Below are 25289 nucleotides of genomic sequence, written 5' to 3'. Positions count from 1 at the left end.
CAAGGCAATGAACATCATATGCATGTCCTTCCTTTGATCCTTGTGACTCTCCATAAGTTGTCGTACCAAGTAAATATTTTTCATGGTCGACCTCCCACGAATGAAATCAAATTGATTTTTTGGTCATGCTTGTCATTTTTCTTAAGTGGTATTTAGTGACTCTTTCCCATAGCTTCACTGTATGGTTCATCAGATTAATTCGGCAGTAAATAGTACAAATTTAACCATTCCCCTTATTCTTGGGAGCCTGAGCTGCCCCCTCCCCCTCCCTTGAGCTTCCACTACTTGTTCTAGCAACTTCATCGAGAAGCGAAAGTCCGCCACCACAAGGTTATGTTGAGGGATGGCACTCTCTTCAGGTATCACCTTACAATCTACGCAAGCACACATGTCTTCTTTTCTCGAGAGGACAAAATCAATCAGGTTAGAGTGTTGACCACTACTAAAAATCACTAGTTAGGATTCTCTCTTTTTAAAGAGGGTGTTAACTACGATCATGTTGTAGGGTAAATCAAAGCTCAAGGCGTCATCTCCTTCTTTTTGACAGTCATTTCCTCTTTTATTCGATCATAAGGAACGTAGCATCGTTTACAATAAGAGGAATAACCGCATCTAGAGTAGTGTCCATCCAGAGATTTGGATGAGAGGATCTAGTTATCCTAGCTAGTTCATGGGCTACTTGATTTCTTTCTCTATTATTACAATGATAATAGATGACATGAGTAAGGTCAAGCAACATAATAAGACAGTCATCAAAGATAGCAAAAGCTACTGAAAAAAGAATAATCATCGATTAGAGCACTAACAACCTCTGCATACCAGAGTTAGACCTCTATCTTAATGTATCCAATTACGTGCAAGGTTCATTCCAACCTCACTGCAACTGCCTCCGCTGTGAATGAGTCAAAGCAACTACCAATCTTTTCATTGACGGTTGTAATGAACTTTCCATGATGACTGCTCCAACCGTCCCCCGGAGGGTGTCCACATCAAAACCCGCATCCTGTTTAATTCAACCTAGCCATGTCTTGGTCTCAACCAAGCATCCTATCACACTTTGGCCCTCTCGTTGTATGAAATTAATATGCCGGTGAGAAGTTTTAGCAGCGTTCTCTCCTTGGTTCATGCTGGCATAATCAAAGCCCTATGCACCCCTTCAAAACCTATGATAGACATTCCCCACGTGGTCATTGAGGTCTGCTCCCTTCACAATCTATGATAGACATACCCACGTGGCCATTGATGTCTCCTATGAAGGGCTTCTCGCCAATAGGTACACTGCCGATTTGCCAAAACTCCAAAGCAAGCAAGCAAGGATCTCATGTAAACATTTCCATGCAATTTTTTCTTTTGATTTTTTCCTGTAGGGGACATTGGTTAATGGTATTAGTTCCCACTCCATGTGATGTCACTTACTCCTTCAACATGTATAAGCAGTTTCTCGTCCCAGATGAACATCCATTACAAATTTATCCCCCACAAAAAAATATCTATCACAAATTTATGACAAAAGCCGGATTGTGATGGAGGGTGCGTCGTACTACATCTATGACAACATATTTCTTGGGTTTTTTTTCTAGAGTTCAAACAAAGAAGGGAGAGGAAAGCGGTACAGACTCAAATGGCAGGTTGAAAAAAAATGGCTGGATTCAACCATCAACTGCCCAGTTTCCTCAACAATGAAAATTTCTTGTGACTGTCAGATTCTCATTTCTTGTAGTTATACCTGACCAACCTACGCACTCGTAACGGTCAGCTACAAAACCGCGAATCCGCAGCAGGTTTTGGATCATGGCCCGGCTCACCTGTTGGGGACACGCTAGGACTTGTCTCAGTGGCTTCGCTTAAGAAGTCATGAACATCAGGCATACATCATCAACCTCCAAGAGATAGGTGGCTTGAGCATGTTGTCATTCAGCAGGATCAAACTCGCGGAACCCTTGCTTAAAATCATCCACCATCTTAACTTCTTCTTCCTTGGAAAGCTTACAGTTCCTCCAGTCTGCACGGTCTGCCATGCTTAACAATCCCGCCAATACCTGTCACCAGTACAAGTAAAGACTCAGCTGCAGCTGTAGGATCGCACTCGTGTATTGGTCAAACATCAATTTCAGGCATTGCCTTGTAAGCGAGTTGTGCATTGAGATTAACCAAGTAAGTTACTGAAGTATGTCTTGAGATTGACAAAGTTAGGTTGCTGAGGTATCAGGTTAGCATTTGAAACTAAAAAATGGATCAATGATCATCTCTGACATACCTCACGTCCAAACTGGGCAGGGAACTTCTCACCACTGTCAATTATATGCAAGAGTAGTGTGCCATCCGGGAGCTCTACATAAAACAAGCCCGATTTGCCGTCATACTGCGACCTTAACAGTTCTCTACCTTGGTTAGCATCACCATCTGTCATAAGCCAAAACAAAAAGGAGCTTAGCAATAGGATACATGCACAAATATTTTATGTAAAAAAAAAAGGATATACAGCTATAGTTTACTTGTGATCAGAGTTAAACCATTTAATCGATAGAACAAGCTGAAAAGGCTATTTGCACAGGACAATGATTTGCAATCCATTAATTTCAGTTATCTAATCCCCCATATGACTCACAAAATAACATAAGAACATGACTTGACATGAGACCAAGATCAACCTATGTTTACAATTCGAAGGCTTTCTGAAAGTAGCAGTATCATATGTAGAAGTAATATTGGCATCACAATAGGAAAATGCCGCCCAATAGGATAATTGGTGGAAAGATCAATATGTTTCTGGAAGTTTCTTAAACTGGAAATAATGACAAGTAGGTAACCAGAACAATGCATGTATCCTGCTGCATGGATTGAAAGAATGTGCTTATGTTTGTGTCTTTCCTTTACATTAAGTCGGGCCATATAAAAAAAATTACATAATTGCGCACCTGGATTCACAACAGAAAATTCAAATCCCAATCGTTGGGCTGCTAGGTGAAAGATCTTCTTAACATTAGCTGCCTTTGACAATGGTACGGGGACAGCCTTCACAAAGAAATTTGGTGGATTAATATCCACTGTAACAAAAAATGAAATGCATGGAACAAATCATACTACAGAGGTATCCTTACCTGAAGGTTTGCATGGCGAGACTGCTGTGAAACCCACTCAAAGTATACTGCTGCTTTTCCTCGTTTCTCAAAATACTTGCCCAGTGAATCCTTATATCTCCTGAGCTCTGCCTCAGGTTCCACAGGCATTGCTATTGTAGTAGGGAAGTGTTCAACCGGTATCACCAGAACATGGTCCGGAACAAGTGGTCCCTTTGCAAGCGCACAGTAGTAACCATCACCGATACTAATAACAAGATGTGACTCGACATCTGGACTTGACAAACAGAACCAGCAACTGCTCTCAACACGTCGTCGTTCACTACAGTTAACAAAATTATAGGATGAGTACCCCAACTGATTACTGAATGCATGAGAGAGAGAGAGAGAGAGAGAGAGAGAGAGAGATAGATAGATTTGGACAACTCCTCTCACCTACGGGGTTTTGCATCCATTGCAGCAGCCTCTTCAGTAAGGCTATGAGCATACCTGCATTCAGGGCCCCTCTCACATTTTCCCTTGTTTAGAAAATCAAAACAGACATTTCTCTGACAGTGTTCCCTGGCTTCCTCATCATGCCTGAAGTTGCATTTACTCCCTCGAGGACAGGACCCTGAGGATGTATATTTGAAACACAATAGACTTCCATCAGTTTGCCCTTGTCGTTGCCGCTTGACATCATAACGCCAATATTGCAAATCAGTGCTTTCAGCAGGACGCTTTGGAGTGTCTTCAACATGAACAGATTTTGCTGGAGCAGCATATGGTGATAAAGTAGCATTTGGAGGTCTCGCATGAATATCAGCACTGGACATGGTGGATGCTGGAGTAGGAGAAATCGCATGAATAAATTTCTGAAAAGTATATGCAATAAGGAGTAGCCAATTAATGACTTGACAGTTAAACAGATTATCAATGCAGCAGCAGAATTACACTGGAAAAATATATTATAACAGAAGATTTACATAACTGAAATTAACAGCAGCACAAGATATATGTGAACAAATGGATCTTATTTTTGAAACTGAATGACAGGAGGAAAATTCTTAAACCGTGAAAGCAATAAAGGACAGAATGTAATGGCATAACAGAAGTATACACATAAAAGTATTTTAGGACAAGTTGACTTTGTTAAGTGCAAGTATACCTGCTTCTCTTTGTTTCCCACATTAGCAAGTCCAATAAAACGGGTAACATGGGGAGAGGAATCATTCACATAAGGTTCCCTTGCATAAAATATACCTTTAGTACCTGCAATGTGATATCTGCAAGAAACAAATCATGTCACATATTTTGCGAATTTGGCACACTTCTGTTTTCTGGTTTACAATAAAAAAGTTGGAAAAGCTAGGATGGTATCATAGAAATCTCAGTGTATGATATCAACGTTTACAAAAATTCAAATTAGTGCTTCAAGGAGAAGCTAGTCTCAACAATTAAGCTACTATATGAGTCTAGAAACCAAACCTTGGCTTAATCTCGGCAACCAATTCGGCAACAACAGGATCATACCCCTGAGGATCCAAGACCTGAGGAGGCACCTTAGAAGTATCAGCGCCATCCACCACTCCAGCTGGCCATTCGTTAGTGCATCTCATAATCGTCAAGGGAACCAATTATGCATGATTGATGCTTTCAAAATTGACAATAAAAATATTCTTGGTATTAACACTAATAGATATTAAAAAGAATGTTAAAATGGAACAAAGGATATGTCAAGAACAAATCAACAATTCCTGGCTCTTCGGCAAGAGCCCGCAGGGCATCAACGTCATCTTGGCTGTAGCAGCCAGGCCCTCCTAACCCTTTCCTTCCGGACAAGTAAGCCACCGATAAACCTACAAACAGAAGGGGAAACCAATCAATGGCAATTAAAACAAGCATGCCATACAAATGATCTCATATGCTCATTGTCAGGTAAATTAGCTCACATTGTCACATGAAATGGTTTATCAGCTGCAAATATGTAGCAAATGAACAGGACTCTTGGTAAAGTAATCTATTGACAGATCGGTTAAACAAATAAATGAGGGAGGGAGAGACCGTGGAGGTTGAAGAGGGCGCTGCCCCTGAGCCAGAATAGGTTGGGGCATATCTCGATGCCGCCGGGGTTGAATCCTCGGGCGTCAGCAGCGGCCTTCGAGAGGAGGCGAGGCGCAGTGGGGCCGTAGTCACCGGTGAAGTAGGTCGGGATGGGCACGGCGGCCCGTCCCTCCAGATAGTCCGCGACGTCCCCCGGCGGGCTGTCCCCCTCGGCGGCCTCGGGCGGGAAGAACTGCCCCACACAGAGCAGCGCATGGAACGGCCCCGTCGACTGGTTCACCTGGGGCGCACAGATACACGAATGAGAAGACGAAACCAGCTAGAATGCGAGGTTAGAGAGCGGAGGATACCGATTTGACGCGCTTGAAGAGCTGATGTAGGCGGCCGTGGGCGTCGCCGGCGAGGAGGATCCGCGGCGGCGCCGGTGACGGGGCGGCGGCCATGAGGGGTTTGAGCAGGTTTTTCCTTGCACCGGAGGGGGAGGAAAGAGACTTCTCGATCTGTGGCCACTTCGGGCTAGGCCCGTTACGGTTCAGCTCATCTCCCCGTGTGGCCTGGCCCGTTACGGCTAGGCTCCAATTGTGATTTGACTTCTGGAAATTCACCATTTCGACTTGGTAATTTCCTTTTCCTTCAAAACCAAGGCAAAACATTTACCAAGATCATCTGCTACTTGTGAGCTGCGTTAAAATTTCTTGGAAAATGAAGGGATAATGCAGTACAGTAGAGATAAGTATTCCCCTCAGTTATTAAAACAAGGTTATCAATCCAGTAAGAGAATCAAGCAACACAAAGTAAACAACACATGCACGCAAACAACAAATACTCGCAACCCAACGTGTAAAGGGTTGTTAATACCTCAACGGTATTGAGATAGATTAAATTGTATAGCATTTGATAAATAAATCTAACTAAAACACAAAATAAAATAAGTAAATAAAAATTGCAACAAGGTATTTTTGGTTTTAATATATGATAGAAAATAGATCCCGGGGCATAGTTTTCACTGGAGGCTTCTCTCGAGAAAATAGTATACGGTGGGTAAATAAATTATTGTTGGGCAATTGATAAAAAAAATTATGACGATACCCAAGGCAATGATCATGTATATAGGCATCACGTCCAAAATTAGTAGACCGAAATGATTCTGCATCTACTACTATTACTCCACACATCGATCGCTATCCAGTATTCATCTAGCGTATTAAGTTCATGGAAAAACAGAGTAGTGCATTAAGAAAGATGACATGATGTAGACAAGATAAACTCATGTATGAATAAACTTCGTCTTATTACCCTTAACTAGCAAAAGAGTTCGTGCGTTGCAATGGGAGGGAAAACATAACACACACTCTTAACTCAACAATCATCACTCAAGACCACAGTAGGTCCATCTCCTTTATTTTTGCGAGGCATCATATTTATGTTGCCGCTTATCCTCCTTCTCACCCTCGCTGGCGATGACCTCGGTGTTCACACAAAATAACAAAAAATGTGTGTTGAATATGGTTAATCCTAAGGCGTCTCTCTCTCCCTCTCTCCTCCCTCTCCCTCTCTCTCTCCCTCTCTCTCTCTCTCTCTCTCTCGCTCGCTTTCTCTCACTCTCGCGATGAGAAATCTGTTGTTTTCCCTTGCGACATTTTTCAGAGGTATGCACGTGTAGTTATCGATGTTTTCTTTTTCGTATATGGTTATAGTGGGGTATTTATTTGCAATCCGGATCGCCGCCGGTATGAAAAAAACGAATTTTGCGCTATAAATTATAAGTTTGCTTCCATAACAATATTTTAAAACAATTTAACAGGTAAAACTAACATCATATTTAGATTCCACACATTTTTCTAATAAAAATTTATATATAATATGTTAAAATTGAAGTTACGGTTTAGAAGATACAGGTAATTTAGAAAATCATTTGATTTGACTCAAATATATTCCAAAATAATATTTAAAAATACTTAACAGGTAAAAATAATCTCATATTCATATTCTACATATTTTTCTAATCAAATTTCATATATAACATGTTCAAATCGGAGTTACGGTTTAAAAGATATGGATGATTTCAAAAAGCATTTGTTTGACTTAAATATGATCCGCGGATGAATTACCTAAAACATCAGGGGGGTTTGAAAAATGTAAAATAATGGTTCGGGTGTGACTTAAATCCAGATGGCGGGTTGATTTCAAGAAAAGACAGGGACTTTTGTGTAAAATATGAAAATAACGCTTCGTAACTTAAAACAGAACTGTGGGTTGAATTCTCTGAAATAGAGGGACTTTTCTGAAAAAATGCCATGACGGACGAAAGAAACCCAATTTGCTTTATTATTAGGTAAAGATAGCAACGTTTCATGCGTGGCATGTCTCTCTCCGTCACTGAGATTGAGCACCGCATGATTGAACCCATCACAAAACACCACTTCCCATGGCAAAATAAATCGATCTAGTTGGCCAAACCAAACCAATAAATCAAAGAAGAAATACGAGGTTGTAACAATCATGCATAAAAGAGTCCAGAGAAAAATCAAATAATATTCATGGATAGATCCGATCATAAACTCACAATTCATCGGATCCCAACAAACACATCGCAAAAAAGAGTTACATCAAATAGGTCTCCAAGAACATCGAGGAGAACATCGTATTGAAGATCAAAAAGGGAGAAGAAGCGATCTAGCTACTAACTACAGACCCGAGGTGTGTGATAAACTAATCACACATCATCGGACGGGTAGCAAGGATGATGAAGAACCCCTCCGTGATCATTGCCCCCTCCGGCAGGGTGCCGGAAAAGACCTCTAGATTGGATCTTGTGGTTCTGGAACTTGCGGCGGCGGAAAAAGTATTTCATTGACTCCGCTAGGATTTTGGGGATTTTAGAGTATTTATAGAGTTGGAGGTAGGTCAAGGCGGTGCCCGTGGGCTCCACTACCCACCAGGGCACGCCAAAGGCCCCTAGAGCGCCCTAGTGCCTAGTGGGCTCCACTAGCCTCTTTTCGTGGCCTCCAGAAGCTCCCAGTGTCTCTTCTGGCCAGAAAAGATCTCCAAAAAGTTTCGTGGCATTTGGACTTCGTTTGGTATTGATATTCTGTAAAGTAAAAAACAACAACTAGCACTGGGCACTAAGTTAATAGGTTAGTCCAAAAAATGATATAAAGTTGCTAGTAAATGTATATAAAACATCCAAAGTTGATAATATAATAGCATGGAACAATCAAAAATTATAAATATGTTGGAGACATATCAGCATCCCAAGCTTAATTCGTGCTCGTCCTCGAGTAGGTAAATGATAAAAATAGAATTTTTGATGTGGAATGCTGCCTATCATGTTCATCACATATTATTTTCTTTTGTAGCATGGACATTTTGGACTTTAAGTGATTCAAAAAATAGTCTATAATTTGACATGAAGACATCAATACTCAAGCATATCAACAAGCAACCATGTGGTTCGAAATATCAAAATTAAAGAAAGCTATTGTAACACCCCGGTGTAATGATGCTACAGTAACCCCTGGGGTTAAGTTAATCTTTTTGCTAAACATGTGCCTGATCATTATTGTCTCATGTTCTTACACATTCCAGCTGAATTCAAATTCAAATTTTGTCTGAAATTCAAAATGCTCAGACATGAAAACAAAAATGTTCATCATGTGCAGAATATTCCACAACTAATATTGGTGGTGAACCAACATTTTTGCAAAAAGGTTTGAGTGGCCTAAGCTACTTCAAACAGTGGCCTAAGAAATAAATTAAATGCCTTTTTAATTTATGAAAATGGCAAACTATTTCTAAAGCCTCACAATCTTTTTGGGCAGTGCCTAATAATTCTTTGAGATTATTTTGTCCAATGGCATAATCTTTTGCAAAGTCTTTATTGGCTAAAAGAAAAGAAAGAAAATGCAAAAGCTGTTTACAAAAAAGGAAAAGAAGAGGGGGTGGGGGAGCCCTGGCCTCCCCTTGGGCCTCGGCGACCCACAGCCCCCTGCCCCCCCCTTGGCCCCCAACCAGCCCAGCCGGCCCAACCTCCCCGGTCGCTCTCCCCTCCCTCCTGTTCCCCCGATGCGCGCCGCTACAGGGGCTCGTCGCCGCCCGACCACCTCGCCGGCAACGCCGCGGGTGGATAAGAGCCTCCCCCTCCGGCTCCTCGAGACCTCCCCCACCTACCTCCACCCACTCCTAGGTTCCCCTCGCCCTCTCTGCCTCTGCCTCTCCCCACCAGATCCCCTCTCGAGTTCTCTCCATCTGCTCCGAGCGCCATCGCCGCCGCGTCTTCGTCATCTCCGCGGCCACCGTGCCTTCGACGCGGCCTGGCCGTGCTCCTCGGCATCGCCGTGGACTGCCGCATCTTCTGAAGCCGCTGGAAGGAGCCGAGGAGCTCTGCGTCGCCGACCACGTCGTCGTCTTCCTCGGGTTGCCGGCGATCCCCTTCTTCCCCGATGAACACCGTAGACTCCTGCTGCTCCTAAACTACCACGGGCCTTTCTTGCGCCGCGCGGTGAGCCCCATTTCCCCTTCCCTCGCTCCCCTGGACTCGTGCGCCCCCGTAGCCACCGCGTCCGCCATGGCCGAGCTCAGCTCCGCCGCATAGCACACTGTCGTCGCTGTGGGCGTCGTCATGCTCATCCGAGCACACGAGCGTGCTCAGGGCGTCTCCCTGGTGCCGCCCGAGCCTCTAGCTCGTCTCCCTGCGCCCTCTAGCTCTGTTTCCGTCGCTGCCCGATCTCCAGCGTCCGCCTCGCTGCTCGCCGCCGTCATTTTAGTCCATCTCCGGTCGTGCTAGTGCCACCGCTGAATGCGCCGTCTCGTGCACGTTCGAACGCGCCCGCCCGCGCCTGTGTTGGCCCCCTGTAGGCGAATCCCGGCCGTCTCTGGCGTCGTGCCGTCGCGGGAGAGGTCGCCGGAGCCTTCTCCGGTGCCCTGCCGACGTGGCCGGTCAGGGCCACCCCCCTGGGTCACTGCCAGCGGGCCCCGCGGGCCCCTGTTGACTAAGTTGACTCAGTCAACTGTGCTGACTGGGCACACAGTGTCTCTGACACGCGGGCCCCATCGCATATTTTGTTAAATAAACGTTTTTTTTCTAAATAAAAATGATTAATTAAAACATTAATTAAATTAGTTAGTTAGTTAGTACTAACCAGTCACTGACTGCTGGGGCCCACGCCCCCTAACTAACCCTGTTAGCTTAGTTAAGCCTCTGTTAGACAGAGAGGCTGACAGGTGGGTCCCACCTGTCAGTTTGACTGGTCAGCAGAGCTGACGCAATGCTGACGTCACTACTGACGCAATAAACCTTTTCTGCTTTTAAAATAATTCAGAAATTGGTTTAAACTTTGAAAATCCGTAACTTTTAAACCGTAACTCCGATGAAAATGTTTTCTATATGAAAGTTGCTCAGAAAAATCCAACGAATCCGAATATGCGGTTCGTTCGTCTGTCACATGCCCCTAGCATGCTGAACATGGAACTTTTCCCCTCCGGTCATCTGTCTGACACAGGTCCGGAACCGGGAATACATTCCCGGTTGAATTCTCCCTTCACCTATATCGTGTAGCCATACGTTAGGTCACTCCCGGCACAACATATTGCCACGTTATGCTTTGTGATGCTTTGTTTGCTTTATATTTACTGTTTCTTCCCCCTCTTCTCTCCGGTAGACCCCGAGGCCGCTGATGCCCCGGTGATCGACTACGTCGTCGACAACGACCCCCTCCTTGCCAGAGCAACCAGGCAAGCCCCCCCTTTGATCATCCCGATATCGCCCATTCCTTTCTCTCATGCTTGCATTAGATTTTGCTACTGTTATTGTATGCTCCTATTCTGATGCATAGCCTGCTTTTGTACCTGTTATTGTACCTTACCTGCTTATCCTAAACTGCTTAGTATAGGTTGGTTAGTGATCCATCAGTGACCCCCACCTTGTCCTTGTTGCCCCTGCTTCATCATTGAAGACCCGATCAACGGGATCGAAGACCAGGCCCCTGCACCGCACATCACTTTCCCCTTAGTTGCTCGACACTACTGGGATACTATCGAGTGCCGAGGGTGAGACCTCTACAACACTTCTGATGTTAACCCTGTAGTGTAGCTATTCGGTCGTGGTCATCGAGGGTGATTTCCTCTTTAACCACTTCCGATACGACTCTGTCGTGCAACCCCTCAAGTGTGAACCTCGAGGGTGATTCCTCTACGTTCACCTTGATGATTACATTGAGTGGAACCCACCGAGGGTGATTCCTTGGGTTTTCCTCTTGATGTTTGGACACACGGATACTTGGACTTTACAACTGTTACTTGGAAAGTGATGTGGAGACGGGTTGACCTGGAAGGTGCCCGTGAGATAATTACGAGGCGTGGCCGGGCATTCTTAGCCCTTGCCGCAAGTCCTCGAGACGGGGCAACGGGGTCACCTCTTTCGTGAGTCTCTGCTTGTTACCGCGCGTTCCTAATCCACTACGATTTGGATATTTGATCCGAGGGGCCTCTGGCCTGATAGCACTAACCATCACGTGGGCATAGTATGGGCGTTCTGCGTCGTATACATCAGCCGAAGCTTAATAGACGTCAGCGACGGAGCGGCGCGCGCCGGGTTGGACTGGTAAGCTCCTGCCTTTTTAGGGAGGTAGCTAGGTCTGCTCACCGGCCGCGTACGCAACGTGCAGGAGTTCCCGGGGCGATGGCCCATGACCCCTGGGGGCATAGGTTTAGTCCGGCGTGCTGACCTCTCTATTTAAGCCTAGGTCGGGTTGCGGCGTATTGTTTGGCCGAGGCCGGGCATGACCCTGGAAAGTGTGTCCGGCCGGAGTCAATCGAGCGTGGTGGGTAAGTTGGTGCACCCCTGCAGGGAAGAACTAATCTATGCATAGCCTGTCCTACGGTAACGGACACTTGGAGTTGTATCCCGATCGATACAACTAGAACTGGATACTTGTGATGAGAACTGGATGGTGATGAGGATTTGATTGTGATGATAACTGGATAGTATGGCTCTGGGATTGCTTTCTCGCAGGGAGTCGAGAAAGGATCTCTGGCCGAGGTTGATAACACTACTACCGCTTTACTTTATGCTACTCTACTCCCTCTTGTTTGCTGCAAGATGGTGGTTTCCAGAAGATGCTAGTCTTCGATAGGACTAGGCCTTCTCTCTATTCTGGCATTTCTGCAGCCCAGTCCACATATACAGCCCTTCTTTGATAATGTTGCATATGTAGTGTAGATCCTTGCTTGCGAGTACTTTGGATGAGTACTCACGGTTGCTTTGCTTCCCCTTTTCCCCCTTCTTTCTTCTTTCTGGTTGTTGCAACCAGATGGTGGAGTCCAGGAGCCAGATGCCACCTTTGACGACGGCTGCTACCCCGAGGGTGCCTACTACCACGTGACGGACGCCGACGACCAAGAGTAGTTAGGAGGCTCCCAGGCAGGAGGCCTTGCCTTTTCGATCGTTGTTGTTTTGTGCTAGCCTTCTTAAGGCAAACTTGTCTAACTTATGTCTGTACTCAGATATTGTTGCTTCCGCTGACTCTTTTGTTTTCGAGCTTATGTATTCGAGCCCTCGAGGCCTCTGGCTTGTAATATAAAGCTTGTATTATTTTAATTTGTGTCTAGAATTGTGTTGTGATATCTTCCCGTGAGTCCTTGATCTTGATCGTACACATTTGCGTGTATGATTAGTGTACGATTGAATCGAGGGCGTCACAAGTTGGTATCAGAGCCGACTGCCTGTAGGTAGCCCCCTTTCCAACTGCTTGGCCGAAGTTGAGTCTAGTCACTGAAAACTTTTACTAACATTGGCTGTGTGGCTTACGGGCCCACGTCTCTATTGGGTGGTATTAGCATCTTTTAATCCTCGTCTATACTCCGGGACTCTGAACTCTCTTCTACTCGGGTTAAATGATTTTACTAACATTAGGATCCCGTGACCATATTCACCCCGAAGTTGGATGAAGCCATAATTATTCCTTAGGATAGCTTTTTGAGTAGTGCACACCCTGTCGTGTTGACTACGGAGTGGAATCCGTCGTACCTCCTTCATTATGCATGTTTTCATCATGAATGATCCTTATCTTTGCAAATGCTCAATGCTGAACTACCCCCTGTTACATGTTAGCAGGATGGTTAGACCCGCTGGTCGTGGCTGTGGTGCCAACGACCCACCACCGCCTGAATTCTTTACTGGAATGAGGCAACAGTTTGAGTTAACTCGCCAGTTCATGGAAGGAATGATGGCTCAGTTTCCTCGTCCGAACATGAATCAACATCCAACCCGAGTAACTCTGCAGGACTTCATGCGCCTCAACCCATCTATCTACCGCAGCTCAACTCAACCCCTTGATGCTGATGACTGGCTCCGCGACATCACATATGAAATGGAGTCTGCTAGTGTTGCCCCTGCCAGCTATGTCACCTTCGCATCTTTCTTTCTGAAGGGTCCTGCTGCTCAATGGTGGGACAGCCACAGGCGTACCCTACCTGCTGGAACGCTCATCACTTGGCCAGATTTCCAAGCCGCTTTCCGTGCCCGTTCATTCCTCAGGGAATCATGGACAGGAAGAAGCGCGAGTTCCGTAACCTCACCCAAGGCAACAAGTCTGTAGATGCTTATCAGCGGGAATTCTTGGATTGTCCCGTTATGCTGAAGAAGACATTGCAACTGATGCTCGTAAGCAAGAGAAGTTTCGTGATGGACTTCACCCTGATATCAAGCTAGCACTGCTCGTTCATGACTTTGCCGACTTCGCCACCTTGGTGAACAAGGCTATTCAGGTTGAGACTGGTCTTCAGGAACACCAGGGATCCCTCAGGCGTAGCCGCGACGCTGGCCCATCTTTGGGCCCGTCAGCGCAGAAGCGTCGGATATGGATTCCCCACAACATGTATCGTCCAACTGCACCTACGCCAAGACAGTCCTATGCTGCACCGCGTCTGCCTCCTCCACCAGAGAGGCAGCCTCTTCGAGTTATACCATCCCAAGCTCCTGCTCCCGATCCCAATGATGGTCTGTGCTTCAGATGTGGCCGCCCCGGCCACCTTGCTAAAGAGTGCACTCAGAAAAAGAGCCAGCTGGCTCTACCTTCAAATGGCCGTAACAATCAGCCCTATAACAACAATGCCAGACCTTATGGTCGTGGGCATGCTAATCATGTTGATCTGAATGAAGCTCAAGACCAGCCTGCCACTGTGATGGGTACTCTTCTCGTTAATTCAGTACCAGCTGCTGTTTTATTCGATACAGGAGCATCGCATTCTTTCGTATCAGAAGATTTTGCATTCATGCATGGCATTAAATACGAAGAGATGCACACTCCACTAGTGGTAAAAACCCCTGCGGGCCAATGCCAAACCTCCATGATTAGCCACAACGTTTCAGTTGAAATCGAAGGGTCGGAATTCTTTGCATCCCCCATTATTCTGAAGTCTTCCAATATTGACCTAATTCTGGGAATGGATTGGTTGAAAGCACATACGGCTTCTATCGTTTGTGCCTCTAAAACCGTCCATCTTCTACACCCTTCAGATGAGATAGTAAGCTACAATGCTCGTCTGGTTCGAAACGCTGAAGCACGACTTTATGCTTTGAATGCGTTGAACGCGGCACCTCTTGAGGGAATTGAAAAGATTCCAGTCGTTCGCAACTTCCAAGACGTATTTCCAGAAGAACTTCCAGGAATACCCCCTGCCCGGGCTGTCGAGTTCATCATCGACTTGATACCAGGCACCGTTCCTATTGCAAAACGACCCTACAAGATGCCACCTCATGAACTCCTTGAGCTTAAGGAGGAAATCGACAAATCTCTTCACAAGGGTTTCATTCGTCCAAGTTCCTCTGCTTGGGGAGCACCTTCTCTCTTCGTCAAGAAGAAGGACGGTACGAACCGTTTGGTCCAAGACTATCGTCCTATCAACCAAGCTACAATTCAAAACAAATATCCCCTTCCTCGGATCAATGATCTGTATGATCAACTGGCTGGTTCATCGATATTCTCTAAACTCGACTTGAGGTTGGGTTACCACCAGATCCGTGTTCGTGAAGAGGATATTCCAAAGACCGCATTTGTGACTCGTTATGGTTCTTACGAGTACACCGTCATGTCATTCGGTTTAACCAATGCTCCAGCTACATTCTCTCGTCTGATGAACTATATATTCATGGATTACCTCGACAAGTTCGTCGTAGTCTATTTGGATGATATCCTGGTATATTCGAAGAATAAAGAAGAACATGCTGAACATCTTCGTCTTGTTCTGGAGAAGCTTCGAGAGCATCAACTTTATGCCAAGTATTCCAAGTGTGAATTCTGGTTACCCGAAGTCACCTACCTTGGTCATGTTATCTCCAAGGATGGTATTGCCGTCAACCCAGAGCGCGTTCAGGCTATTCTTGACTGGACCCCTCCAAAGACTGTCAAGCAAGTCAGAAGCTTTCTCGGACTGGCCAGCTATTGTCGCCGCTTTGTCGAGAACTTCTCCAAGATCGCCAAGCCACTGACTAATCTGCTTCACAAAGGCGTTAAGTTCGATTGGACAGACAAATGTCAGGAAAGTTTCCAGGCACTCAAGGATAAACTGACTTCTGCCCCAGTGCTTGCTCCCCCTGATTCTCGCAAGGACTTTGTCATCTATTGTGACGCTTCACGTCAAGGATTAGGCTGTGTTCTAATGCAAGAGCGCAGGGTGATTGCCTATGCCTCCCGTCAAGTGCGTCCTCACGAAGAAAACTACCCGGTTCATGACCTTGAGCTTGCAGCGGTTATCTTTGCATTGAAGCTATGGCGACAATACCTTCTCGGTAATCGTTGTGAGATCTTCACTGATCATCAGAGTCTGAAGTACCTGTTTACTCAGCCAGATCTGAACCTCCGTCAGCAGCGATGGATGGAAGCTATTGCTGACTACAACTGCGGTATATCTTATACACCTGGCAAGGCTAATGTAATGGCCGATGCCCTAAGCCGAAAGTCTTATTGCAATAATCACCAGGTCTACAAAGCTCAACCCCGCCTTTATGAAGAGCTATGCAAGCTGAACCTTCAACTAGTTCCACAGGGTTCTCTGAATAACCTTGTTTTGGAACCAACTCTTCTGAAAGCAATCAAGTCTGCTCAAGCCAAAGATGCTCATGTTGATCTGATGAAAAAGGATCTTGCCTTAGAGAAATCCAGAGATTTCTCACTTGGTGAAGATGGAACCTTATACTTCAGAGATCGCATTGTCGTACCCCGGTTCGAGCTTATGACAGAGAAGGTGATGAAAGAAGCACATGACACCCCTCTCTCTATTCATCCGGGAAGTACCAAGATGTATCTAGACATCCGTCAGAAGTACTGGTGGTCTAAGATGAAGCAAGACATTGCTCGATATATTGAAGAATGTGACGTTTGCCGTCGCGTCAAAGCAGAACATCAGAAACCGGCTGGACTTCTACAACCGCTTCCGATTCCTGAATGGAAGTGGGATAAGATCCAAATGGACTTCGTCACTGGCCTTCCCAAGTCTCAGAAAGGTAACGATGCTATATTTGTCGTCATCGACCAATTCTCGAAGGTTGCTCACTTTCTGCCAGTCAAGGAGACAATCACTGCTAGTCAATTAGCAAACTTGTATATCTCCAGAATTGTGTCACTCCATGGCATTCCGAAGGAGATCAGTTCAGACCGCGGCAGTATTTTCACTTCTAAGTTCTGGGATAGTTTCCAAGAGGCAATGGGAACTCATATTACCTGGAGCACTGCTTATCATCCCCAATCCCAAGGCCAAGTCGAGCGAGTCAATCAAATTCTTGAAGACATGCTTCGAGCTTGTGTTATTTCTTTCGGCAAGAAGTGGGAAGAATCTCTCCCTTATGCGGAGTTCTCTTATAACAACAGCTATCAAGCCAGCTTGAAGATGGCACCCTTTGAAGTGCTTTATGGACGTAAGTGCCGAACCCCTCTGAATTGGTCAGAAACTGGGGAACGAGCACTCATTGGTCCGGACATTATTCAACAAGCTGAAGAGCAGGTTCGCATTGTCCGGGATAATCTCAAGGCGGCCCAATCCCGCCAGAAGAGCAACTATGACCGGAAACACTGGGGTTCAACTTATCAACCTGGTGAACAAGCTTATCTGCGTGTCACTCCTTTGAGAGGCACTCATCGGTTCGGAGTCAAGGGAAAGTTAGCTCCTCGCTACATTGGTCCCTTCCGTATTCTCGCCCGTCGTGGACTGGTGGCTTATCAACTGGAGTTGCCACCTCAGTTCTCTCACGTTCATGACGTCTTCCATGTGTCGCAACTTCGTCGATGCTTCAAGGATCCGGAACGTGAAGTGGATCCGGAATTGATTGAAATTCAAGATGATCTCACATACAAGGAGCATCCGATCTGCATTCTTGAAGAAGCTGAACGTCGAACCCGCCAGAAGGTTACTAAGTTCCTCAAGGTGCAATGGTCGAATCATACTAAAGAGGAAGCCACTTGGGAACGCGAAGATAACCTCCGGGCTGAATACCCCGATCTTTTCCCTTCTACCTCTTAATTCTCGGGACGAGAATTTCTTTTAGAGGAGGAGAGTTGTAACACCCCGGTGTAATGATGCTACAGTAACCCCTGGGGTTAAGTTAATCTTTTTGCTAAACATGTGCCTGATCATTATTGTCTCATGTTCTTTCACATTCCAGTTGAATTCAAATTCAAATTTTGTCTGAAATTCAAAATGCTCAGACATGAAAACAAAAATGTTCATCATGTGCAGAATATTCCACAACTAATATTGGTGGTGAACCAACATTTTTGCAAAAAGGTTTGAGTGGCCTAAGCTACTTCAAACAGTGGCCTAAGAAATAAATTAAATGCCTTTTTAATTTATGAAAATGGCAAACTATTTCTAAAGCCTCACAATCTTTTTGGGCAGTGCCTAATAATTCTTTGAGATTATTTTGTCCAATGGCATAATCTTTTGCAAAGTCTTTATTGGCTAAAAGAAAAAGAAAAGAAAATGCAAAAGCTGTTTAAAAAAAAGGAAAAGAAGAGGGGGTGGGGGAGCCCTGGCCTCCCCTTGGGCCTCGGCGACCCACAGCCCCCTGCCCCCCCCTTGGCCCCCAACCAGCCCAGCCGGCCCAACCTCCCCGGTCGCTCTCCCCTCCCTCCTGTTCCCCCGATGCGCGCCGCTACAGGGGCTCGTCGCCGCCCGACCACCTCGCCGGCAACGCCGCGGGTGGATAAGAGCCTCCCCCTCCGGCTCCTCGAGACCTCCCCCACCTACCTCCACCCACTCCTAGGTTCCCCTCGCCCTCTCTGCCTCTGCCTCTCCCCACCAGATCCCCTCTCGAGTTCTCTCCATCTGCTCCGAGCGCCATCGCCGCCGCGTCTTCGTCATCTCCGCGGCCACCGTGCCTTCGACGCGGCCTGGCCGTGCTCCTCGGCATCGCCGTGGACTGCCGCATCTTCTGAAGCCGCTGGAAGGAGCCGAGGAGCTCTGCGTCGCCGACCACGTCGTCGTCTTCCTCGGGTTGCCGGCGATCCCCTTCTTCCCCAATGAACACCGTAGACTCCTGCTGCTCCTAAACTACCACGGGCCTTTCTTGCGCCGCGCGGTGAGCCCCATTTCCCCTTCCCTCGCTCCCCTGGACTCGTGCGCCCCCATAGCCACCGCGTCCGCCATGGCCGAGCTCAGCTCCGCCGCATAGCACACCGTCGTCGCTGTGGGCGTCGTCATGCTCATCCGAGCACACGAGCGTGCTCAGGGCGTCTCCCTGGTGCCGCCCGAGCCTCTAGCTCGTCTCCCTGCGCCCTCTAGCTCTGTTTCCGTCGCTACCCGATCTCCAGCGTCCGCCTCGCTGCTCGCCGCCGTCATTTTAGTCCATCTCCGGTCGTGCTAGTGCCACCGCTGAATGCGCCGTCTCGTGCACATTCGAACGCGCCCGCCCGCGCCTGTGTTGGCCCCCTGTAGGCGAATCCCGGCCGTCTCTGGCGTCGTGCCGTCGCGGGAGAGGTCGCCGGAGCCTTCTCCGGCGCCCTGCCGACGTGGCCGGTCAGGGCCGCCCCCCTGGGTCACTGCCAGCGGGCCCCGCGGGCCCCTGTTGACTAAGTTGACTCAGTCAACTGTGCTGACTGGGCACACAGTGTCTCTGACACGCGGGCCCCATCGCATATTTTGTTAAATAAACGTTTTTTTTCTAAATAAAAATGATTAATTAAAACGTTAATTAAATTAGTTAGTTAGTTAGTACTAACCAGTCACTGACTGCTGGGGCCCACGCCCCCTAACTAACCCTGTTAGCTTAGTTAAGCCTCTGTTAGACAGAGAGGCTGACAGGTGGGTCCCACCTGTCAGTTTGACTGGTCAGCAGAGCTGACGCAATGCTGACGTCACTACTGACGCAATAAACCTTTTCTGCTTTTAAAATAATTCAGAAATTGGTTTAAACTTTGAAAATCCGTAACTTTTAAACCGTAACTCCGATGAAAATGTTTTCTATATGAAAGTTGCTCAGAAAAATCCAACGAATCCGAATATGCGGTTCGTTCGTCTGTCACATGCCCCTAGCATGCTGAACATGGAACTTTTCCCCTCCGGTCATCTGTCTGACACAGGTCCGGGACCGGGAATACATTCCCGGTTGAATTCTCCCTTCACCTATATCGTGTAGCCATACGTTAGGTCACTCCCGGCACAACATATTGCCACGTTATGCTTTGTGATGCTTTGTTTGCTTTATATTTACTGTTTCTTCCCCCTCTTCTCTCCGGTAGACCCCGAGGCCGCTGATGCCCCGGTGATCGACTACGTCGTCGACAACGACCCCCTCCTTGCCAGAGCAACCAGGCAAGCCCCCCCCTTTGATCATCCCGATATCGCCCATTCCTTTCTCTCATGCTTGCATTAGATTTTGCTACTGTTATTGTATGCTCCTATTCTGATGCATAGCCTGCTTTTGTACCTGTTATTGCACCTTACCTGCTTATCCTAAACTGCTTAGTATAGGCTGGTTAGTGATCCATCAGTGACCCCCACCTTGTCCTTGTTGCCCCTGCTTCATCATTGAAGACCCGATCAACGGGATCGAAGACCAGGCCCCTGCACCGCACATCACTTTCCCCTTAGTTGCTCGACACTATTGGGATACTATCGAGTGCCGAGGGTGAGACCTCTACAACACTTCTGATGTTAACCCTGTAGTGTAGCTATTCGGTCGTGGTCATCGAGGGTGATTTCCTCTTTAACCACTTCCGATACGACTCTGTCGTGCAACCCCTCAAGTGTGAACCTCGAGGGTGATTCCTCTACGTTCACCTTGATGATTACATTGAGTGGAACCCGCCGAGGGTGATTCCTTGGGTTTTCCTCTTGATGTTTGGACACACGGATACTTGGACTTTACAACTGTTACTTGGAAAGTGATGTGGAGACGGGTTGACCTGGAAGGTGCCCGTGAGATAATTACGAGGCGGGGCCGGGCATTCTTAGCCCTTGCCGCAAGTCCTCGAGACGGGGCAACGGGGTCACCTCTTTCGTGAGTCTCTGCTTGTTACCGCGCGTTCCTAATCCACTACGATTTGGATATTTGATCCGAGGGGCCTCTGGCCTGATAGCACTAACCATCACGTGGGCATAGTATGGGCGTTCTGCGTCGTATGCATCAGCCGAAGCTTAATAGACGTCAGCGACGGAGCGGCGCGCGCCGGGTTGGACTGGTAAGCTCCTGCCTTTTTAGGGAGGTAGCTAGGTCTGCTCACCGGCCGCGTTCGCAACGTGCAGGAGTTCCCGGGGCGATGGCCCATGAACCCTGGGGGCATAGGTTTAGTCCGGCGTGCTTGACCTCTCTATTTAAGCCTAGGTCGGGTTGCGGCGTATTGTTTGGTCGAGGCCGGGCATGACCCAGGAAAGTGTGTCCGGCCGGAGTCAATCGAGCGTGGTGGGTAAGTTGGTGCACCCCTGCAGGGAAGAACTAATCTATGCATAGCCTGTCCTACGGTAACGGACACTTGGAGTTGTATCCCGATCGATACAACTAGAACTGGATACTTGTGATGAGAACTGGATGGTGATGAGGATTTGATTGTGATGATAACTGGATAGTATGGCTCTGGGATTGCTTTCTCGCAGGGAGTCGAGAAAGGATCTCTAGCCGAGGTTGATAACACTACTACCGCTTTACTTTATGCTACTCTACTCCCTCTTGTTTGCTGCAAGATGGTGGTTTCCAGAAGATGCTAGTCTTCGATAGGACTAGGCCTTCTCTCTATTCTGGCATTTCTGCAGCCCAGTCCATATATACAACCCCTCTTTGATAATGTTGCATATGTAGTGTAGATCCTTGCTTGCGAGTACTTTGGATGAGTACTCACGGTTGCTTTGCTTCCCCTTTTCCCCTTTCTTTCTTCTTTCTGGTTGTTGCAACCAGATGGTGGAGTCCAGGAGCCAGATGCCACCTTTGACGACGGCTGCTACCCCGAGGGTGCCTACTACCACGTGACGGACACCGACGACCAAGAGTAGTTAGGAGGCTCCCAGGCAGGAGGCCTTGCCTTTTCGATCATTGTTGTTTTGTGCTAGCCTTCTTAAGGCAAACTTGTCTAACTTATGTCTGTACTCAGATATTGTTGCTTCCGCTGACTCTTTTGTTTTCGAGCTTATGTATTCGAGCCCTCGAGGCCTCTGGCTTGTAATATAAAGCTTGTATTATTTTAATTTGTGTCTAGAGTTGTGTTGTGATATCTTCCCGTGAGTCCTTGATCTTGATCGTACACATTTGCGTGTATGATTAGTGTACGATTGAATCGAGGGCGTCACAGCTATCCCTAGCCCATTATGCTTAATCATTGATCCATTCATGAAACACACTCAAATGTTAGCTATATGCAATGCGCAAGTATGATAATAGTGTTATCTAGTTGGTGCTTTATAAGAGAAGATGGAGACTCAATAAAAATAAAAATTGTATAAATTTCTTTTTCATTTCGGGACTGGGCATCCCTATTAATGCCACACTCTCATGCAATGACAAGTGAATAAACACTCATCTTGATAATAACACATCTAGCATGGAAAAATATAGGCCACCCCCTGCCGCCTCATGAGCAGTACTGACACACAAAAAGAAAATTCATTTTAAAATTAGAGTTGGCACATACAAATTTACTTGGAATGACATGAAAATACCGCATATAGATAGGTATGATGGACTCATTTGGCACAACTTTGGGTTTAAGGAGTTGGATGCACAAGCAGTATTCCTGCTTAGTATAAATGAAGGCTAGCAAATAGATTGAGAAGCGATCAATCAAGAAAAAAACGATCATAAATGAGCATTAACCATAACTAACACTGAATAATGCACCACAAGTAGGATATATGTAACTTCATTGCATAACTATTGACTTTCTTGCTTGCATAGGAAATCACAAACCCCAACACCAATATTCTTACTAAAGCATAATTACTGACCAACATGACTCACATATTACTATCTCCATATCGCAAAACTATTGCAAGGAATCAAGTTTTAATATCCAATGATCTTCATGAAACTTTTTATTATATCCCTCTTGAATATCTATCACTTTGGGACCAAAATCATATCTCATGCAAATTACCATTACTATTCTTTTAACTCTCAAAAAGATCTAAGTGAAGCATGAGAGCATAAATATTTCTTTAAAATTCTTCAACTCTCAAAAAGATATAAGTGAAGCATGAGAGTTTATTTCTTTAAAATATAACCACCGCCATGCTTAAAAAGATAATAGTGAAGTACTAGAGCAACTGCATAGCTTAAAAATTTAAGTGAAGCACATAGAGTATTCTAACAAATCATGATATGCGAGTCACTCTCTCAAACAAGTATGTTCAGCAAGGATGATTGTGACAAACTAAAAAGCAAAACAAGCAAAGACTCATATAATACAAGACACTCCAAGCAAAACTCATGATATGTGACGAATAAAAATATAGCTCCAGGTAAAATTACCGATGGTCGTTAGAAGAAAGAGGGGATGCCTTCCAGGGCATCCCCAAGCTTAGTTGCTTGGGAATCCTTGAATATTACCTTGGGTGCCTTGGGCATCCCCAAGCTTAGGCTCTAGGCACTCCTTATTCCTTCAACCATTGTGATCTCACCCAAAACTTGAAAACTTCAATCACACAAAACTTAACAAAACTTTCATGAGATCCGTTAGTATAATAAAGCAAATCACCACTTTAAGTACTATTGCAAACCCATTCATATTTTATTATTGCATTGTACCTACTGTATTATAACTTTACCATGGCTTATAACCCCCGATAGAATCCATAGATTCATCAAAATAAGCACACAATGCAACAAAAACAGAATCTGTCAAAAACAAAATAGTTTGTAATAATATGAACTTTGACTAGACTTTTGTGACTAAAAATTCTGAAAAATTTAGACAATGTAGGCAATTTGTTTATCAATCATGTGTAAACAATTTAGAATTTTATCACGCTCCAGCGAATTTTACAATTCTGCTACTAGACACAAAAGTTTCTGTTAATGCACAAAATCAAATCAACTATCACCCAAATCATCCCAAAAGATTTACTTGGCACAAACACTAACTAAAACACTAAAACACAATCACAACAGTAGCATAATTGCGCAAACACACAAGAATAGAAATAAAAAGTGAAAATTTCATTTTATTCATTGGGTTGCCTCCCAAGAAGGGCTATTGTTTTATGCCCCTAGCTAGGCATAATGCATAGATTGAAGTATTGTCATCTTTGGTTTCCCTCCATCATACATTCATAATTCTTTAGACATATAACATGCATATTCTTAATGACCACACTCCTAGGAATAAAATTAAAGAATTCACTCTTGTGAGTAGGTTTCTTTATCAACTCAATAAAATCGGGGTGGATACTAATCATTTTAAGATCTTCGTTGCTACTAGAAGTGGCACCCTTGTTCTTAGGAGCATAGGTGAATTGCAGTTCTTACTAGGAGGAGTCTTTTCAATAGTTTTAATGGAAGAAAAATTTGAGCTCAAGTTACTAAAAAATTCTTCCAACTTATCAATTTGAGCGGGGCTCTCTTCTACCCTCTCATTAACTACGAGTATTTTCTCTTTTAGTGTTTTAAGAGTGTCCCCTATTTTGACCCAATTCGAGTGGCCTGATTATGGATCTTTTCATCCAAATTGTCAATATGTTCTATAGTGAGCATTTTCTTTTCGATAGCATCTAGTCGTTGCATAACATGCTCAATAGTTAAAATTGTTTCATTGATAATGATAGATGGTGATCCCACTAAATTTCCCATAGCATTAAAAGCATCCATAGAGGGACACATCAAGAAATTCCCTCCGGTAATAGTATCAAGAATAGATCTATACCAAGTAGTAATGCCCACATAAAAATTGCGAAGAAGGACAGTAGTGGATTGCTTACGAATATATCTATTATGAGCATTACAAATTCTATGCCAAGCATCTTTTAAATTCTCTCCCCCTTTGCTTAAAAGTGAGGACTTCATTTTCAGGGGTGAGCGAGACAAGAGAAGAACTAGCCATAATAACAAGGCAAGCAAAAAGGATCAAACAAGAAAAAAGCAAAGGATTTTTTTTTATTTTTCTGAAAACTTTTTAGAAGTGGGGAGAAGAAAACGAGAGGCAAATGGCAAATAAAGTAATTGCAAGGAGATGAGAGTTTATGTGTATGCACTAATAGATGTTGATGATGTCTCCCCGGCAAGGGCGCCAGCAATCCTTCCTTCTACTTGTGAGTTCCGTTGGGATTTCCCTGAAGATGAGGGGATGATGAAGTACATTAGAGATAAGTATTTCCCTCGTTTATGAAACCAAGGTTATCAATCTAGTAGAATAACCAAGCAACACTATGTAAATAGCACTTGCACACAAACAACAAATACTCGCAACCCAACGCGTAGAGGGGTTGTCAATCCCTCAAGGGTATTGAGATAGATTAAATTGTATATGATTTGATAAATAAATCTAACTAAAACACACACACACAAAATTGCAGCAAGGTATTTTTGGTTTTAATATATGATAGAAAATAGATCAGGGGGGATAGTTTTCACTAGAGGCTTCTCTCAAGAAAATAACATACGATGGGTAAACAAATTACTGTTGGGAAATTGATAGAAAAGCAAATAATTATGACGATATCCAAGGTAATGATCATGTATATAGGCATCAT

At 45.3% G+C, this 25289-nt stretch overlaps 1 protein-coding gene across 1 annotated transcript; it reads right to left on the bottom strand.

The window, feature by feature from the left end:
• Positions 1 to 1426: 1426 nt before the first annotated feature.
• On the bottom strand, positions 1427 to 5642 carry LOC123111799 (zinc finger CCCH domain-containing protein 59). The gene is made up of 10 exons (XM_044532681.1): positions 5474 to 5642; positions 5124 to 5403; positions 4795 to 4918; positions 4548 to 4667; positions 4228 to 4345; positions 3516 to 3934; positions 3102 to 3402; positions 2919 to 3015; positions 2258 to 2403; positions 1427 to 2039 (listed from the first exon to the last, which is right to left on the bottom strand). The coding sequence occupies exons 1-10, from the start codon at positions 5564 to 5566 to the stop codon at positions 1911 to 1913; spliced, it is 1827 nt and encodes a 608-aa protein (XP_044388616.1). The 5' UTR covers positions 5567 to 5642; the 3' UTR covers positions 1427 to 1910.
• Positions 5643 to 25289: the final 19647 nt, after the last annotated feature.

The sequence above is a fragment of the Triticum aestivum genome, chromosome 5B (assembly GCF_018294505.1).
Source record: "Triticum aestivum cultivar Chinese Spring chromosome 5B, IWGSC CS RefSeq v2.1, whole genome shotgun sequence".
Lineage (NCBI taxonomy): Eukaryota > Viridiplantae > Streptophyta > Magnoliopsida > Poales > Poaceae > Triticum > Triticum aestivum.
This window is presented reverse-complemented; position numbering and strand designations above follow the sequence as displayed.

What these genes read in the sequence shown, in the direction of transcription:
- LOC123111799 (XM_044532681.1), bottom strand. Translation starts at nt 5,566, where the DNA reads ATGGCCGCCGCCCCGTCACCGGCGCCGCCGCGGATCCTCCTCGCCGGC. An exon ending in ATGGATGCAAAACCCCGTAG is followed by an intron (nt 3,403 to 3,515) that starts GTGAGAGGAGTT and finishes TGTTAACTGTAG; the next exon opens with TGAACGACGACGTGTTGAGA. An exon ending in CTCGCCATGCAAACCTTCAG is followed by an intron (nt 3,016 to 3,101) that starts GTAAGGATACCT and finishes TTCTTTGTGAAG; the next exon opens with GCTGTCCCCGTACCATTGTC.